This window comes from Chrysochloris asiatica, unplaced genomic scaffold (assembly GCF_000296735.1).
Source record: "Chrysochloris asiatica unplaced genomic scaffold, ChrAsi1.0 scaffold00110, whole genome shotgun sequence".
Taxonomy (NCBI): domain Eukaryota; kingdom Metazoa; phylum Chordata; class Mammalia; order Afrosoricida; family Chrysochloridae; genus Chrysochloris; species Chrysochloris asiatica.
The window spans coordinates 5,165,746-5,183,954 of NW_006408628.1; the positions used below are offsets into that span (position 1 = coordinate 5,165,746).

General features: G+C 46.0%; 1 protein-coding gene across 1 annotated transcript in view; it reads right to left on the reverse strand.

The window, feature by feature from the left end:
* MARCH4 (membrane-associated ring finger (C3HC4) 4, E3 ubiquitin protein ligase) overlaps positions 1-18,209 on the reverse strand; it is a 151,941-nt gene that overhangs the window by 20,674 nt on the left and 113,058 nt on the right. The window contains 2 exon segments of the mRNA XM_006867858.1: positions 3,636-3,828; positions 8,994-9,149. Of these exon segments, the coding sequence (XP_006867920.1) occupies positions 3,636-3,828; positions 8,994-9,149 (349 nt within the window).

The window sequence follows — 18,209 nt, forward strand, 5'->3', positions numbered from 1 at the left end:
CTGGCCCCTGATTGGTAGATGAACTGTGAAAGTCTGGAGGGATGATTTCTGCTTTCCTGAGCACAGTGAATCCTGAAATTCAGCATGGTTTTTGCAGGCACTCTGGAATCTATGTGAAGGTGGATCCTGTGCCCCCTGTTGTTGGTCTCATCTCCTTTCATCTGAGTTTCATTTGGAGGCTAGGGACCATCCCTGGGCCAGGTTCTGGAGTGCTATGAAGACTCTCCTGAAGAGGTAAGCCTGGTGCTCCAGGCTTCTGGCTATGGCTCCTGCCCTACATTCCTCTAAGTATGGTTTCTGCTAGTCCCAGTCCGACTGCAGGCTCTACCTGCATCTCCCTCCATAGACTTCCCTAAGAAGCTGATACTTTCACAACCACTTCTGTCAGCATTTTGTGGTTTTCTCCTACTGGCCAAAATACTGCAGAGGAAAAGTGATTGCATTTGAACTTCACCCTAAAGACTACCATTATCACTACTGATTCCAACCCCCACAAGGATCTGTAGGTTCTAGTTATTGACGTCCACCTCCATTTTTTCCCTAGATCACTAATGCCCCCATTTCATTCTGCCTTCAGCATTTTCCTCCCATGGACAGCCTTTCCTAGACAAACACTGGTTGGAGAGTTCCCCTCTACCATCTGAGTCAGCCATGAGACATCCCTCAATCCCATAGTTTCATGACCTGAGAAATGGGAAGAACTTGCCCCCAAGGAGCATACTCTGAAACTGGATTAGCTCCAATTATAATGTTCAAATGTATTGACACATACCAATGGTCATGAAAATGGCACAGTTCTATTATACAGAAGGTCTTCACGAGCTGGGGCTGACTCACCAGCATTAATAACAAGAAATGATGGCACACTCTGAGCTCCTTCAATGTGAAATAGTCAAAAAGTAAATCCAGCCGAGAAACATTTTGGGTCCCTATGCTGTCCCCTCCCATTGCTAAGTGGTCACTGGCTTATCAGAGCAGAGCAGAGAGATCACAGTGTGGCTTTGCCTCTGGAAAATTATGTTTTCCTAAAATCAGGGAAGAAAGGAAAGCAATGTGAAAACTCTCAATATTTAGCAAATTCTGCATCTCCCAGAACTGGAGGGGTTGAGTGTCAGATGTATATAAAAAGTGAAAGAATTGAAGATAGAAGGAGACAGATAGAGAGAGGGGCCTGGAAGGAAACAGAGGAGATGGTGATTGGAGCCCTATGCAGAGGGAGTCACGAGGAGCAGGACAGAGCTCCAGCAGGCTACAGTGGGTGTTCTGGGTAGCTCAGAGCTGCAACAAACAGGCCTGTGTGTGGCTTCTCCTGTTACTGGTCCAGGTGTACCCTAAGTCACAGGTGGCATCTGGAAGTAGCACTTTAGGATTCCTGCCATGTGATGCAAGAGGGCTAATGGAAAGAGCGCTGGACTGTGAATCCAGAGACCTTGCTTCTAGTCCCAGCTCTACCATTAATGAGCTGTTGAGTGACCTCTTTCCCTCTCTGGGCCTGTTTTCTCCATGAAAAGCTTTATAATGGTCAACTGCACAGTTGTCTCTTTGTCTAGTTCTCTCAGCCTTTAAATCCATGAAGTCATGAGTGGTGGATGGTAATGTTGTTCAGCAAATACTTGTGTCCCCTTGCCCACCCTCCACCTTGGGGAGGAGGTACATACTTCCCTACCCCACTACCTCATTGATGTTGACCAATGGACTGTGGGCAACAGGATCATGTGGCATTTGGGGTGGCTGCTTTGAGAGGTATTACATGTTCCTGCTTGTACTCTGCGTGGATACAGGAACATCTCAGTAGTTGCTGTTCCTTTAGCCTGGGTCCCAGCCACAGGAGATGCTCAGACCAGGCCTGAACCTAATCCAGAGCCAGAAGTTAAGCCCAGTCAAGACCAGAAAAGGCAGAGCCTTCTCACAGACCTGTGAATGGGAAAGAAAGGCTGCAGTAGGCACTGTGACTTTGGAGTCCTTTGTTATTACAGCCAAGCTGACTAATACACCACACGACAGGAAGGGCACATCAAGGGCTGATCTAAAACTGGTCTGAAGGAGAATGAAGGACAGCAAGAGGGGCCCCAACAGGAAGGCCCTCTACTGTTTCCCACCTCTGTGCCAGAGCCATAGTCCTCCATATGGACACACACAGGGATTTTGGCATCAACTACCCAGGTCTCAGCAGGGGTAGGAAGGCAGTTAGAATGCCTCAATGTCAAATTCCTCTTCCCTCACAATCCCGTCTCTCACACAGTCCTCTAGACCTGCGCAGTCTATTTCCTCACCACCGAGGTGCCATAATGAAAAGTTAGTAGCCCAAAGAGACAACAAGATGGCTTAGACAAGTTCTCAAGTTCTGACATCACTGGTCTCTGGTTGATGTGGTCAGTACACAAGTCTCTAGACCTCTCTGATTCTGAATATTAAAGGACCCCCAAAGAAATCCACATCAACACCATCCCAACCAAACGCTATTAATGAGTGTTTTCCTGCCAATCAGGGAAATATAGCATATTTGATGTAAGACACAAATGAATTCTCAGAGAAGATCATGCCTCCAGTACTGATGTCTTCATCAGTGAGTTATAGGTTAAGAGGTGTGACCAGCATTTAAGACTGCTTCGTTTTACTGAGAAAAAACAGGCCCATTCCCCACCTTCCGCAGCTGACTGGACCAGGCCTTCTGAGTGACTAGCTACACAACCTGTCTAAACATGGACAAATAAAAGCAGGCCTCCTCAAAACAACCTAACACATTAGAGAAGAGAGAAGCAGCATAGATTTGGGGAGTGGGAAAAAAGAAGGAGGAGGAACCAAAGCAAGGGGTTTCCAATTTTTTTTTCTCAAATCACTTTAACAAAATCTTACCTGGAATAGAAATAAGTGTAAATAAATAAAAATACCGAAGCTCAGGTAAAGTAGAGGTTCCTAGCCTGCCCATACAGCATCCCATTGTCCACTCCCTAACTCTGTCTGGAACCTGAGGACTACACTCAGTTTGAAAACCACTAAGCCAGAGAAATCTGGGGCACTGGAATAGTCTGTTGGAAAGCAAAGGAAACTAAGAAAGGTCAGGGATCACCACGGCCATTTCTGGGCATTTTGCTCTGAGAGAACTGGCTTCAATCTCTTGGCATGACTTGGCAGTCTTGGAGTTGTTGTTGTTAAGTGCCATCAAGTTGGTTCTGACTCATCGCAACCTCCAAGGAGCAGCTGGTGAGTTTGAACTATCGACCTTGTGGTTCAAACTAATCTTGCAGTTCAATGCTTTTTTCCACTGCACCACACCAGCAGAAAAGTGACTTCCATGTCCTATTGAGATAAATAGAATGACCTAGGGTCTTTCTCAAATCTTAGAGACACGCCTTGTTACCCTTGTCTTCAACTGGGCAAGACAGATTTGTTAGGGAGATGTTTAGCATCTCCTTCTTTGCCCTGCCTCTGTCTCTACCCATCCCTCAGATCTCAGCCACTGCCTTCGGAGTGCAGAGGCCTCAAGCCTGTCTGCTTTGGCCCAACTCAGGCCTCAAACCTGTCTGCTTTGGCCAAACTCAATCTTCTATGGGGGTCAGGAGGTGGGTGTGGATCCTGAAGGATCTTTAGCAAGTAGCTCCCCACTTTCCATGGAGACAGGCATCGAGACCCACCTATGCACACCACGTCCATGAAGCCATACATCCCGTAGCAGATCTGGAAGAGGAGGTCTTGGCGCTGCCACTTTGCTGAGGGGCTGAAGGTCGACCAAATGAGCCAAGAGATACTTGCGATGAGGAAGAGAGAACCCAAGATGGCGGCTGCAATCTGAACCTTCTCAATGACTGTCAGAGAGATGGCCTGCCACTGGAGAGAAAGGAATGTCAGGTTAGCTGTTGTTTGGATGCCCTCATCCCACTTGCATCCCATCCCCAACCCTCTTCCTCCTGTCACTCTAACCTTTCACTTCTGGTTTAGGATTTAAACAAGGACTTTCCAGTTTGTAATACAAGGGATATTTTTGCATGTCTCTGAGTTGTACATTATACCTTTAATACAAAATAAACCTCTAAGTCAGTGTAGGGAACAGACCTTGGACAGGCATGGCTGTGAAGATCTTTATACCTGATTACGACACAGACAGAGAAAAAATAAAAATACCGAGCTAGTGTGGCTGGTGTTCCAGGGCTCCAGAATATTCTTTTCAGGCAAATACTGTCTATTTTAACATTAACATGTGCTGCGAGAGCATAGGCCTATCTTTCCCTTGTTTTTTATACCGCCAACTGAAATGTCATTTAATATACTTGTTGTTGTTAAGTGCTATTGAGTCAGTTTTGACTTATGGCAACCTTGTATAAGGCTTCTGAGTGGCTGGTGGGTTTGAACCACCAACCTTGATGTTAGCAGTACAGTGCTTATCCTACAGCACCATACCAGGGCTCCAATATACATGTAGAGATTACCAATTTCATAGACAAGGAGGGGGACACAGAACATGGAGAAGAGGTAAGAAAAGCAGTGTATCATTTATATGAACAATGACATTTTTTTTTTTTTAACAGAAAATCACTGTACAAAAAGCAGCATTGATGAATGGGTTGAGACTAGGGTGTGGGTAAGTTTCAACTCTGAAATTCTATGATGGCTGGCCCAGGAAGGCCAGGCTTAAGTGAACCTGGTGTGGGACTCTAATTTGGAGTTCATTCATGCATTCACTCAGCAAATACATATGAGTATTCTCTAGGTGCTGGCCATTGTGCTAGGTACTGGAGATAGAGTAGTAAATAAAACAGACAAGGTCTCTAACCTAATGGAGTTTACACACTGCTAGAAACACAGATAACCAAATAAATATTCATGACTATAATTCAGCAGAGGGAAGAAAGGAATACCTGACATTGTGAAAGTCCGAGATGGCGGAACTTGACTTCCCAGAAGAAGTGATACTAGCTGATCTCTGAAGGATGTGTAAGGAAGAGTTTACTAGGCAAAGAGATGACAGAAAGGGAGCTCCAAGCAGAGAGAACAGCATGTGCAAAGGCCCCGTGGCAGGAGGAAGCATGGAGAATATGAAAACCTGGAGAAAGACCAGAGTAGATGGAGTAGAGAAAGCAAAAGGGAGCTTGGAGTAAGATGACTAGAAAGGTGAGCAGGCAGACCATGAAGAACCTTGTACACTATGTACCGATTTTGGATTTTGCCCTCAAAATACATGTGATGCTATTGAAGCGTTTTAAGCAGCAGACTGCTATGATTAAACAGGGAAGGTAGAGGGAAAGACAGCCTTCTGACTGGAAGGGCTGGTATAATGCCCTGCAGAGAACAACCACAGAGGAAGGCTTTCCAGTGTAATCCAAGAAAAGGCAGACTATCTTCCATCTGCCAACAGTGGGCCCCTCACTATGTGCTCAACGCCTGGAATGGAAATACTAAATCTGGTTCTAGCCAGCACTGATCAGGGACCCCTACAAGGAATTGGAAAAATGCAAAAACATTTCAATTGCTAGTCGTGATATAGAACATCAGCCTATTACATGTAATTAGGCCTTTAAATTTTCTATTGCTTCTCCCAGCCTAAGGCTACACACAGCAAAGGAATTTTCCAGATAATGGTCTGATCACACAGACTTCTCATGTGTATATCAAATGGATTTTCTGGAATCTGCCCCACTGTCAGTAACGAGAGCTTCTGACTGAGATTTTTGGTTCTACCACCAAGGCACCAATAACTCCTGCCTCCCCCTGCTCCTTCTATTCTCAAGAATTCAAAAATCAGTGGTCCAGAAAGGCCCCCTGAATCCCTAAAGGTCTTTCTTACCAATCCTAAGCCACCTGCAGAACCTAGATGGTACACCTGACCACAAAAGAAAGTGTATGAAGAAGCAATGAGTGTGTGCGCAACAGGCAAACCTACCTTCCTACCTGCCTCATGTGAGGTCCACAGAACGATCTGGAGAAAGCAGAGCAAGAGAGCTCTGAAATCTCAAAGGCAGGCAGGGATGGAGGGAAGGCTCCCAGAGGCACTGGCTTCTGTCACCACTAGACACTCTGAGCTTTGTCCCAAGAGAGATTCCTGTCCCTGTAGCAAGACCAGGAGCACCACATTACTCTGACCTGTAAACTCCTGTTCTGCAGTGCCCGAGAGGGAGAAATAATAGACAAATGGGGATATGCACAAAGATGAGATGTTTTATCCTCTGTAGTAGGAGGGAGTACTGAGCAGGGTTCAGACAACTCGATTCTAGAAAGCTCTGTTCCTAATGTGTCACGTATGTGCTCAGCTCAACAGGCTCCTGGACCACAACCACATAATACTGCTTCCAGCCCAAACTACTTCCTTCTGGTGCTGCCTCGAGAAGTAAAAGGGCATCTAGAAGGCACACCCCCGGCCCACCTGTGAACTTCAAGAAACAACAGAACCAGAGGGAGGCCCCACTGTCTAGAAACTCACCGAGAGTTTCACAGTGGTAGCTTATTAATAAATGAACCAGAAAACAAAACAACTCATAGAGAGCCCCCACAGGGTTTCCAAAACTGTACATCCTTATGGAATAGACAACTTTATCTTTCTCCCTGAGAGCAGGTGGTGGGTTTGAACCGCTGATCCCACAGCATCAATCACCAGGCTCCTTAACTAACACATCAATACTAGTAACATTGGTGCTTGCTTACTGCACTTATAAAATAACCTTAATTTTTTGTTTTGTTTTTTTACCTCCAGGGAAATGTTATCCCTGTATGGTGTCTCATTTTATGAGACAAGAGGAGATGTTCACTTTCCTGGAGGCACTTTGGAGTGGGCTTGGGGGTTGGGAATCTGACCTTTTCCAGCAGTTTAAGTCAGTTGAAAAGGAAGGGGAGGGCTGAGGTACCAGACCTCTGCTCACGCCCCAGAGGATGTGGACTCAGCTGTTTCAGAACATTGCTATTTTGAGACATTTTAAGATCTTGAAACAAAGGACTAAAGACGGAAGCAGCCGGTGGGGGAGGCACCTCCTATCCTGACCGTTTGACAGACCATCTACATGGCTGAGGTGCCTGGGACTTTTAATGTAGCTTCTAGAAATGCACTGTCTACCTGGCCATAGTTTATAGAAAACTAGAGTGACCAACTCGAGCCCATTCCTTGTACACACACACACTCTTTCTCACACACACTTGTTCCTGTGAGTGCCACATGGAGAATTCCAGAAGGTCTGGAATAAGTTGTTTCCAGCTGCCCCTCTACACAAGAACCACATCGCCAGTACCACACCACCCAGCCGCTGTCCTGAGCTCTCTTCCCTCCCTCAGGGAGGAGGAGAGAAACAGCTCTTCCAGAGTTAAAGTTTCCATCTTCACCTATATACTGGCTGATGGTCTTTGAGGCCACTTAACCGGCTGATGATACATATGCAGAGGTCTTTCCAAAAGCAAATCATTTCATGGGGAGGGGGTGGGAAGAGTGCACAGCCACCTTGCAGGGAAGACTGGGTTGTTTGGTGGCAGGTAAGAGGAGGTGTTGGGGATGATGCCTGTGTCCAGGTAGAGTGGGCTGGGGTCTGAGGGAGCCCCATCTGCATCTACTTGGCAAAGCCCCGCACCCAGCCTGGCTCTCCATGTCCTCGCCCCTCACAGCATTCTTCCACAGTTTCTCCTCTTCTCTCTTATTGCGCCTTCTTCTTTCTCTGTCTCTGTCTCTCCAGTCTTTTCTTCATTTTTCTCTCTGTCCCTTGTCACTCAAAATGTGGTCTACAGGCCAGCAGCATGAACATCACTAAAGCTACTTAGATCTACTGAATCTGAATTTTGAGTTTTTTGTGTGAGTTAAATTTAAAAAATCCATTGCTATCAAATCAATTTGGACTCATAGTGAATCAGAGTAGAACTGCCCCATAGTTTCCAAGGTTGTAAATCTTTAAGGAAGCAGACTGTTACATCTTTCTCCCCCAGAGTGGTTGGTAGGTTCAAATGATCGACCTTCAGGTTAACCACCAAGTGCTTTACCCACTGCACCACCAGGGCTCCTCCCAGGTGAGTTCTCCTCACATTAAAGTTTGAGAAGCATTGTTGAGTATCACCTGTTCTTTCTCTTTCAGCCTGTCCCTCCATCTTCTCTCTTCTGAGCTCTGGTCCATAGGTCCTCCCTTCGTTTCTTCTTTCTGCCCACCCTCCTTCCTTTCTTCTGCCTTCCTTTGCTTATGTTCCCTCTCTGGCCGACTCTCCACGTTTCTTTCTCTATATATGTATTTCACTCTCTCTGCCCCACGCTTTCTCCTCTCCTTACCAAGGCTTAAAAGAACACAAAAAGTTCCCTCCTAGTACTGGTGTGACACTATAGGATAAGCTCTGGTACTGCTAACCTCATGGTTGGTAGTTTAAAGCCACCAGCAACTCCTTGGAAACCTTATACAGGGTTGCTTTGATTTGGAATTGACTCGAGGCACACAATAACAAGTTCTGGTGTGGCACTGTTGGGTAAGCACTGGACTGCTAACTACAAGGTTGGTGATTCAAATCAGCAACTTGTTGGAAATTCTCTTTGAGTCAACTGATTTAACGGCACACAACAACAACAAATCCTTGTGTGGTGCTGTAGGATAAGCACTGAATTGCTAACTACAAGGTTGATGATTCAAACCCACCAGTTGCTCCTCAGAAATCCTATGGAAGATTGCTATGAGTCGGAACCTACTGGGAGGCATTTAACAGCAATACTATTCCGTTAGGGACCTTAGTGGGTAGCAGGTTACAGATTAGGCTGTTAACGGCAGGGTCAGTGGTTCAAATCTATGTGGCTCTGCAGGAGAAAGATGAGACTTTTAGCTCCCATAGAGATTTATAAGTCAGGGTCGCTCTGAGGGTCACTATGAGTCAAACCAACTCGACTGCACACAACGACAACCTTTCCGTGAGCATACACCTCTCAAATGCTTACCTACCTGAGCCCATTTCCTTCATCTCCTCCAAACTGCCCCAAATCTAAGCCGGAAAGCGGGCCCTATGGAAAATGCACTCGCGCGCCCCCTCCAGACAGCCCCACGCGGTACCTGCAGAGGGTTCTTTGTGCTTATGGCAATGACGTGGTACTTGTAGTAGCACAGCTCGCAGCTCCAGCAACCCCGCTCACTGATCCACTTGATGAGGCAAGGCTGGTGCGTGCACTTGACAGAACCATCACAACGGCACGGGCTCAGCAGCTCCCCCTGCAGGGAGAAAGCAGACCACAGTCAGGCCAGGGGCCAGAGGCTAGGGGTGGGATAGCGGTAGGAGCTGGTAGGCCAGACCACACCACCCTCAATCAGGCCCCACCCCACAACCAGGGCACGCTGGAAAACCTGGCTTCCCAACATCTGCACCAAGCAACCGCACTTAGTTCAACTGACGGTTCTGACCTCCCAGCACCTACTCTGTAAAGACCCGGAAACTATTTCCTACCTTAAGCCCTAGGGAGTCTCTGGAAATCAGCAGGTTGATTTCTGTAGAAGCCCTCTGTATTCCAAAGAGGATGTAAGCCTGGGTGAACTTCTTTTAAAGATTTGGCCAGGCATCTCAAACTCATGTGAGGTTCCACAGAGAGGCAGCACAAGCAAGGAGAGCCAGTTGGCAGAGACTGGGGTAAACTGAAAAGCCCACACCCAGGTAAAAGGGGACAACCATCATCTGCTCTAGCCTACTGTGGGGTTGTAGACAGTCTACTCTAGATGAAACCTCCCAGTATTCAAATGTTAACAATGAACTCAGAACTTGAGACTATAATATGAGAACCATGTTGCTGAGTTTGGAACACTGGTCCCAAGCCTTCACAGGCCAGCCAGTGCAAAGATTCAGGTCTCTTCCGTGGAGCCTTCAGGCTGTACGTGGACACCTAAAAGGCTGGGCAGCCACCCTCACTGCAGCCTGTAACACCAGGTTTGAGCCTGGGTGGGGGTGAGTGGAAAGACCAGGGATTGAAAACAGGGAGGCAAAGGACCTGACTGAGCTGGGTGGTGTTAGGATTCTAAGCCTTTTATGAATGGATCACAGGGTTGGGCTCAGTCTCCAGATGACCATGACTAAAGTCTGGGCCTCTGCTTTCTGCGCCACCTGCCATGGTGCCTCTGAGAGGCACACTGCCTCCTTGGCTCTTCCTTTGCCTCTTCTGTTTTCCCCTCCTACTTAAAGGGCCCATCCTTTTTTTGGCTTAAGTCCTACCCACACAGCTTCCTCATTGACTTTCTCAGAGACTTTAGAAAGTGGGGCTCCCGAAACCTACTCTGCTGCCTTCTGACCTTGCCCACCATCTGACTCTAGATACCCACACCCCACTTGACTCATTTATTTTGGATACTGCCCTTCTACCTCTACCCTACCAGGGGACACATGAGACAGCCAATCTCTGGGCCCTAAATTAGCATGATGGGAAAATAGCCATTGAGTCATGTTCCTGCTAATCTGGGAATGTCCCTTCAGGACAAACCACTCCTTGTTTGTAACTTCAAAGAAGCAAGCACAGGAACTCCTGACCCATAAATTACAGATCTCTATTTGCATATTTAATTATGTTCCTTGCTTCCGAATGTTGAGCCAGTCTTTTCCTTCCAAGGAGTACGGAATCATCTTTCTGTCCACTTCAGATTGTATCACTCAGGGGCCGCACTGTGGCCTAGATGGGGTCTAGAATGTCCTTCTGCCTTGGAGCTACCTGTTGACAGGAACCCTAGTGGTATGGTGCTTAGGCACCAGATGCCTCACAACAAAGATGTGGCAGTCTGCTCCTGTAACGATTTACAGGCTTGGAAAAATCTATGGGGCAGTTTTATACTAACTTATAGGTGGCTATGAGTCTGAATCAATAGGATAGCAATAGGTTGGGTTTTCTCATTTTATTTGTTTCCTATTTGTCAAACTACTGCTGTCTTCAGAATAGTTCCAGGGTCACTTCATACCAGGAGTCAGCTCTGACTTCTCCAGCTTCTACTGTGGCTTCTGAGTGTCCTGTGAAACTCACTATTAGAGCATTCTTTCCTTATTTTAAGGACCTGCCATATGCTTGTCTGTCCACCAGAGGAGCCCTAGAAGGCAGGATTGAAGTGGTGCTCACCTTTTCACCACACCCTTTCTCCCAGCACCTACCCCTGCACCCAAAATAACGCACCATTTATGTTTGAATGGTGTTGTGGATTGAATTGTGTCCCCCTAATTTTGTATTGCAGTCCTGGTCCATGTGCCTATGTAGGATGTAGGTGATCCTGTTTGGAAATAGGGGTTTTCTTTTGTAATTGATTTCATACCAGAGTAGAGTGGATTCTTAACCTAATCACTTCTACGTTATAAAAACGGCAGAATTGACCTATGCATACATACAGGAGGCAGGAAGATACCACATGAAGTCCAACACACAGGGAAGATGCATCTATCAGCCACAAAACACAGTTCTTAGTAGCTGCTATAAGTTGAAACAGACAGAGGTCATTTCCCTAGAGCTGCTGCCCTGACTTTCTGAATTGTGGGAAAATAAATCACTGTTCTTTCAAGCCATCCACTTGTGGTATATCTTGTTACAGCAGCCTTGAGTAACTAAGACAAATAAGCAAAGGAAAACCGGAACCAATTCCCCTCAGGTTCCCTGCATTTAGGTTTCCTGCAATGAATGCCCTGAGGGACAGGAGCCACATTCATGTTCCATACCTCAGGAGCCTCAGGCCCTCACTCAGAGCCCGGTATTTTGTGAATGTATGTGTGCCATCGAAGAACATGGTACGTAATTGCTCAGGACCCTAGCCTAGGTGCTCCATACCATGAAACCCTCCATGGTTTCCCATGCAGCTCCCCAGTATTGCTGGCCCCCTTTGCTATGCCTCCAGGCCTTCCCCATAACCCCCCTCCTAACGTCTTACCCATTTGTCTCTGGGTCACTATATACTATGACCCTATCCACAGGCAATATCAGATCCATCTTTGTATCCCTAGTGCCTAGTACAGTGCTGAGATCAGTTGTTCCTCAGATCAATGCTGACAGCTGAATTCCTGTTGATAAACAAGAGGCTTTGCTCCTCTGGGCTCTGGCCAGCCTGGGAGAGGCTTAGAAGGTGGGAGAAGCCCACAGGGCTAGCCGCTCACTGTGGTGTTCAGTACCTGCTGTGCAGCTTTGAGGATGAAAGAAGATGGCCCTCATTATTCAAAGCAATGTATCTTAGGCTCATTAATTCTAATAGGATGAGCTAGGTTTGATTAATCGGGTTGTTAAGCAGCCATGTCAAATTGCCGATCAGGTAGAAGGCATTACTTCCGGTCCCTGGCAACCATGACAAGTGACAGCCAAGGCTCTACTTTCTGCTACCCAAGCAGCAGTCATGAGGCAGGACCAGCAAGAGCCACTGACTGGGGCACAAGCGGACCCTAAGATGCAGCCTCTGCATTGGGCTCTGAATGGGCTGTAGGAGCAGCCCGGGCACACACACTAGCATCCTCTGTGCCTTAACTTAAGCATCTGGAGAAATGAACCGGGCCTCATGTATGGCGTGGCCTGTGGGGTGGCTGACCCTGGACCTCCTTGTTTCGACCCTACACATTCCCTTGGGGCTGGACAACTCAAAAGGAAATTACTTTGGGCCTGATGTGGTACTGTAGGATCAGCACTGGACTGCTAACCACAAGGTCAGCAGTTCAAACTCATCAACCACTCCTCGGAAACCCTATACAGGTTTGCTATGAATCAGAACTGAATTGATGGCACATAACAACAATCACAATTATTGAAAACCAAGGACACCAAATGTGTTAGAGAAGTTGATCTCTGACCAAGAAAGAGATTAAGGATTTTAGAGTGGAAAAAAAAATCAGGAAAGAAGCTATTTTAATTTTGGCATTTGTGTAGGCTTTGTATTTCATGATTTAGTATTTTTTCATGTGCATTTGGGAGGAGATCCATCATTTTTGTAGTGTTTAGGGCTTCTCAAAAGTCTAATCTGGACCCTTCCCCCAGAGCCATATGTCTTTAAGAAGAAGGGAAGGGGAAATGAGCTAGCAGCGGTTGGATTTGGACCATGGTTATAGTAAACTCTGCTAAAAGCTCTAACGGTAGAGTAGGGAAACGGAAATGGAGCCTCCCCCAGTAAAATGTTTTCAAGGTAAGAGAGACACCTACTGAAAAGACAGATGCCTGAGGAACTCAAGGTCACCCTGTGGCATAGCCAGACCTAAAGCCGGGTCCCCAGACTCTGACTTCAGACTCAGAGCTTCTCACCCTGCCGCTCTGGGCACACCCCCTCTGCACCTGGTTCCTGTTGTCCCACCTGATTCTTTTCTATCTCCTCCTCTCCAGATCCTACCCCTCTCCACTCTCTGGCTTAACCCACTCCCTCAAGTCTCCCACCATAGCTACAGACCTGTCTCCTCTCCCAGTATCATCACCATAGTTAGGCACGTAATCATTCTCTAATCATTTTCTCTGGGAGTTGGGCTGTTCCTGCCTACCCCACAGAACTGGGCACCTTGTAGGTGCACATTAAAGGTCTGTTTACTCACTGGACAGGCCCAGGGTCTGGGGCTCCAGCCTCTGGACCTGTAGGATTATTGTGATTCTATTTGCAGCCTCAGTAAACCACAGATCAAAGGGGCTAATTAAATGCTAAGGGTGTCAGATACTTCCTCCATGATCTGCTCAGAGCTTTGGGGCCCAGAGACTGCCCTGGGGATGACTAAAGCAAGGAAAAGCGGAACCCCTCTAAACCCCTGCCCCCCAGAGACACAGTGGGAGAGTTGTTAAGAGTGTGGTCTTCAGAATTAGACTCCTTGGATTTGAATGTCTCTTTACCGTTTACAAGCTGTGCAATTTGGGCAAATCTCTTAACTTCTCTGAAACTATGTTTCCTCATCTTTTGTTGCAGAAACTCTTGCCTCCTCCAAGGGAGTTTGTAAGGATTAATGAGATTATCATGCAAGGAGTTTGACACAGGGTCAGTCCTCTAAGGACTTTAGTTTCATAGTTTGGGGGTTTTGTTTTTCACTCTGTTTCCTTCTCCCGCTATCACTGTTGATGTTAGCTGCCTTTGAGCTGGCAGAACACTATGTTTTCAGTGTGTGGCGTCCTCACGATCGGTCGTGGATCAAGCCCTTGTGATCTATAAGGTTTTCACTGTCTAATTTTCAGAAGTCTCCAGGGCAGGTTACCAATAAGCAAGGTAAGCATGGGCTTAATTGTTTACTATGGATTAGTAAATAAGCACAAGTATGCCCATCCTTGTCTGATTTATTGAGTAATCCAACACTGCTCCGGGTCTTTATTCCTAGCCCATTTCAGTCTGGAAGCTCTGTTGTAACCTCTTCAGCGTTATAGTAACACACAGCCTTTCACTGACAGCTGCCTGGGGCCCCGTGTGTGAGGTGAATGGAACCTGGCTTTTTTGTATGGAATGTGAGAATTCTAACATGAACCACCACTGCCTTACTATCACACTAAGGTAGATCACTTAGGAAAGGAAAGGAGAAAATGCCTAAAGTCAAGGGTCAACTGAGGCCCAGAGAGAGGCTGACATGAAAGAAGTTGCTAAGAAAATTGCCCCCCTCTGAAGTGGATCACGGACCCGAATGTAGATCTGCCAGCTCAGGACTGTTCCCAAGGTTACCAAGGGGACACTGAGAGACTCTGGGCGTCCTCCTTCTCTGGGCAAGCTGAACACAAGTGTGCATGTGTGGGCCTTTGGATGAATAAACGGGTTCATGCTAGAGGCAGGAGGTTGGACAATGTGACCTTTTAGCCATTGGCTATGGCTGATCTAGTGGGAGGATGAAGAGGCTGGACTCACTCACGTTGCCAATGACATAGCAAGCTGCAGGTGCTGGCCTCCAGCTGTTTCCCCATTCATAGATTTCATTTTGTTGATTGCAGGTTTTCATTGTTTATTTTTTTCCCTCTCACATTCTGAAATAACTCCTTCTGCAGTCCTTAGGTTACCTGGTTGCCATGGCAGTAGTAGGCAAATCCAAGACTTCCCCTTCCACCACAGGTCCTAGGCATCCCCACACTGAGCAGAAAGAAACAAATACAGCCCAGCCTGCAGTCTGTAGCTCTGAGAGATCAGAACAAAAGAAACCAGGGAAATACCAGCCATGAGAAGCAATTTAAGACCACCTTGCTTTATTGAGCTTGATGGCTAAGTGCTTGAACTTTGATGCTAGTGTCTGTTTTTGTCTGTGCAATCTTGGGTAAGTTGCTTAGCCTCTCTGTGCCTCATTCAATCACTGTTTAATTCATTAAATATTTACTATGTTCTAGGTGACAGTGATTAAAGTTGACAAATATTGAAGCTGTCAAGGACTTCATTCTTCTTGGATCAACTATCAACACTCATGGAAGCAGCAGTCAAGAAATCAAATGACACATTGCATTAGGCAAATCTGCTGCACAAGACCTTTTTAAAGTGTTGAAGAGCAAAGATGTCAGCTTGAGGACTAAGTTGCGCCTGACCTAAGCCTTGGTATTTTCAATAACCTCATATGCATGTGAAAGCTGGACAGTGAATAAGGGAGACCATAGAAGAATTGACGCATTTGAGTTATGGTGTTAGAGGAGAATATTGAAAGTGCCATGGCTGCCAAAAGAACCATTTTGGAAGAAGTGCAGCCAGAGTACTCTTTGGAGGCCAGGATGGCCAAACTTCATCTCTCATACTTTGGATATATTGTCAGAAGGAACCATGTTTGATAAGGTGGAGGGTTAGAGAAAAAGAGGAAGACCCCCAACGAGATGGATTGGCCAAGTAGCAGCATTGATGGACTCAAGCGTGGCAACAGTAGAGGTTGGCCCACGATCCGGCAGTGTTTCGTTCTGCTGTGCATAAGGTTGTTATGAGTCAGTACTGATTCGATGTCACCTAACAACAACAGGTGATACAACAGTAACAAAAGTGATCAAAATTCTGTAGTAAGGAGAGACAGACAATAAAAAAGATAAATAAATTATGAGGACCAATGAATTAGGAAGACTGTAGAATAATGATGCATTTGAGTTATGGTGTTGAAGAAGAATATTGAAAATACCATGAATAAACAAATCTGTGTTGGAAGAAGTGAAAACAGGATGCTCCTTAGAGGCCAGGATGGCCAGACTTTGTCTCTCATACTTTGGGCATATTCTCAGGAAGGATAAGTTCCTGGAGAAGAATATTATGTTTGGTAAAGTGGAGGGTCAGTGAAAAAGAGGAAGGCCCCAACAACATGGACTGGCACAGTGGCAGCCGCAATGGGCTCAAGTTTTACAAGGATTGTGAGGGTGGCACAGGACCAGGCAGGGTTTTGTTCTGTTGTGCATAATAAGGTCACTATGAGTCAGAAGTGATTCGATGGCACCTAACAACAACAACAAAGATGCTGGAGTCCTGATGTGGCAATGTAGGATAAGCAGTGGACTGCATGGTTGGTTTGAACCACAAGGGCGGCAGTACAAATGCACCAGCCGCTCCTCGGAAACCCTACACAGGGTTGCTATGAATCGGCACCGACTTCACAGCCTTTAACAACAATAACAAGATACTGTTAGGAGACCTAGCAGGGCTGTAGCATAAGCATTACTGCTGTCCACAAGGCCAGCGGTTCAATCCCACCAACCAGCCTCTCCACAGGAGACATAGGAAACCGTCTGTCCCTGTAAAGACATACAGTTTTGGAAACATTCTATAGGGTCTCTAGGAGTCGGAATGTGCTCATTATAAGTGGGGTTGGTTTTATAGATGTTGTTGTGTGTTATAGAGAAAAGTAAAGCAAAGAAAAGAAAATGAAGCACCAGGAAGGGGACAGATTGAAATTCTAAATAGGATGGCTATGGGAAGCCTCACCAAGGAGGGACACTTGAGTGATGACCTGGAGAAAAGTAAGGGAACAAACCTCACAGATATCTGGGACTGAGCATTCCAGCTAGACGGAGCATCAAGCACAACTGGTTGGAAGGCAGTGGTTGAGGAGACTAGAAAAACAAATCATGCTTATAGGCAGCATTCAGGACCCTCTATGAAAAGACAATGATTTGAAATAAAGAGGGGTAGTAAGAACATACATTTAAATTAACCCTGTGCCTGATGTGATCATTATGATTTTGAGTGGATTTTGCCAGGCGAGGATTCTCACTGGTTTAATACTTAAGCTGTAGTAATCATTTCCATAATGAAGTCTAATGTGCTGTACTAGCCCCTTGATGTGATCGGCCCTGATCTGATGTAATTGTCCTCTGTGTTGGAAATCCTCACTTGTATGATGTTAATGAGGCCACTTGCAGTCTACAGGATTAGATTGTATCTTAAGTCACTGTCAATTGAGATAAAAAAGTCACTGTCAATTGAGAGGAGTAATCTACTACAAGGAGTAATCAATCTACAAGACTGATCTACTACCACCAGGAAAGAAGAGCCGGTAGCGGAGTGTATCCTTTGTGCTTAGGGTCCCTGCACTGTGAAAGTTCTAGATCCAGGGAAAGACTGATGCCAAGACACACGAAGACCTCCAAAGACTAGTGGGACTACAGATGCTGAAGGAAGACAAGGACCTTTCCCCAGAGTAACAAAGAGAGACAGCCTGCCACTAAAGCCAATACTCTGAATCTGACAGCTAACTTCACAAAGTATGAGATAGATAACTTCCTGTTGGTTAAGGCCAATCCCGTGTGGTATTTCTGTGAGAGCAGCATTAGAGGACTAAGTAAGACACCTGGCATACAGTAGGTGCTCAGTAAATGCTGGCTAATATGGTACTCCACCACTTGTCTGTCAATTTATCATACTGTGGTGACTTGCATGATACTGTGATTCAGGGTTAGCCATGGTGGACAGGTTTCAGATGAGCTTCCAGATGAAGACATACCAGGAAGAAGGAGAGACAGACGAGTTCTGAATATTTACTCACTGGAAACCTTATAAATACTGTCAGATAGCACTAGAATATTGATCATTGAAACATGATGAAGAGCACCAGAATATTGTTAGATATAGAGCCAGAAGATGAGCCCTTCAGGTTGAAAGGCTCTCAAAGTACGACTGTGGAAGAGCTGCCTCCTCAAAATAAAGCTGACCATGATAACACAAAAACAGTACCTTCATTTGATGATGGGGCACAACTCAAAATGAAGATAAACAGCTATAAACATCCATTAATAATCAGAACATAGAATGTATGAAGTATGAACCTAGGAAAATTATAAATTGTCAAAAATGAAATTGAATACATAAACATCAATATCCTAGGCATTAGTGAGTTGAAATGGACTGGTAGTGGCCATTTTTAATCTGACAATC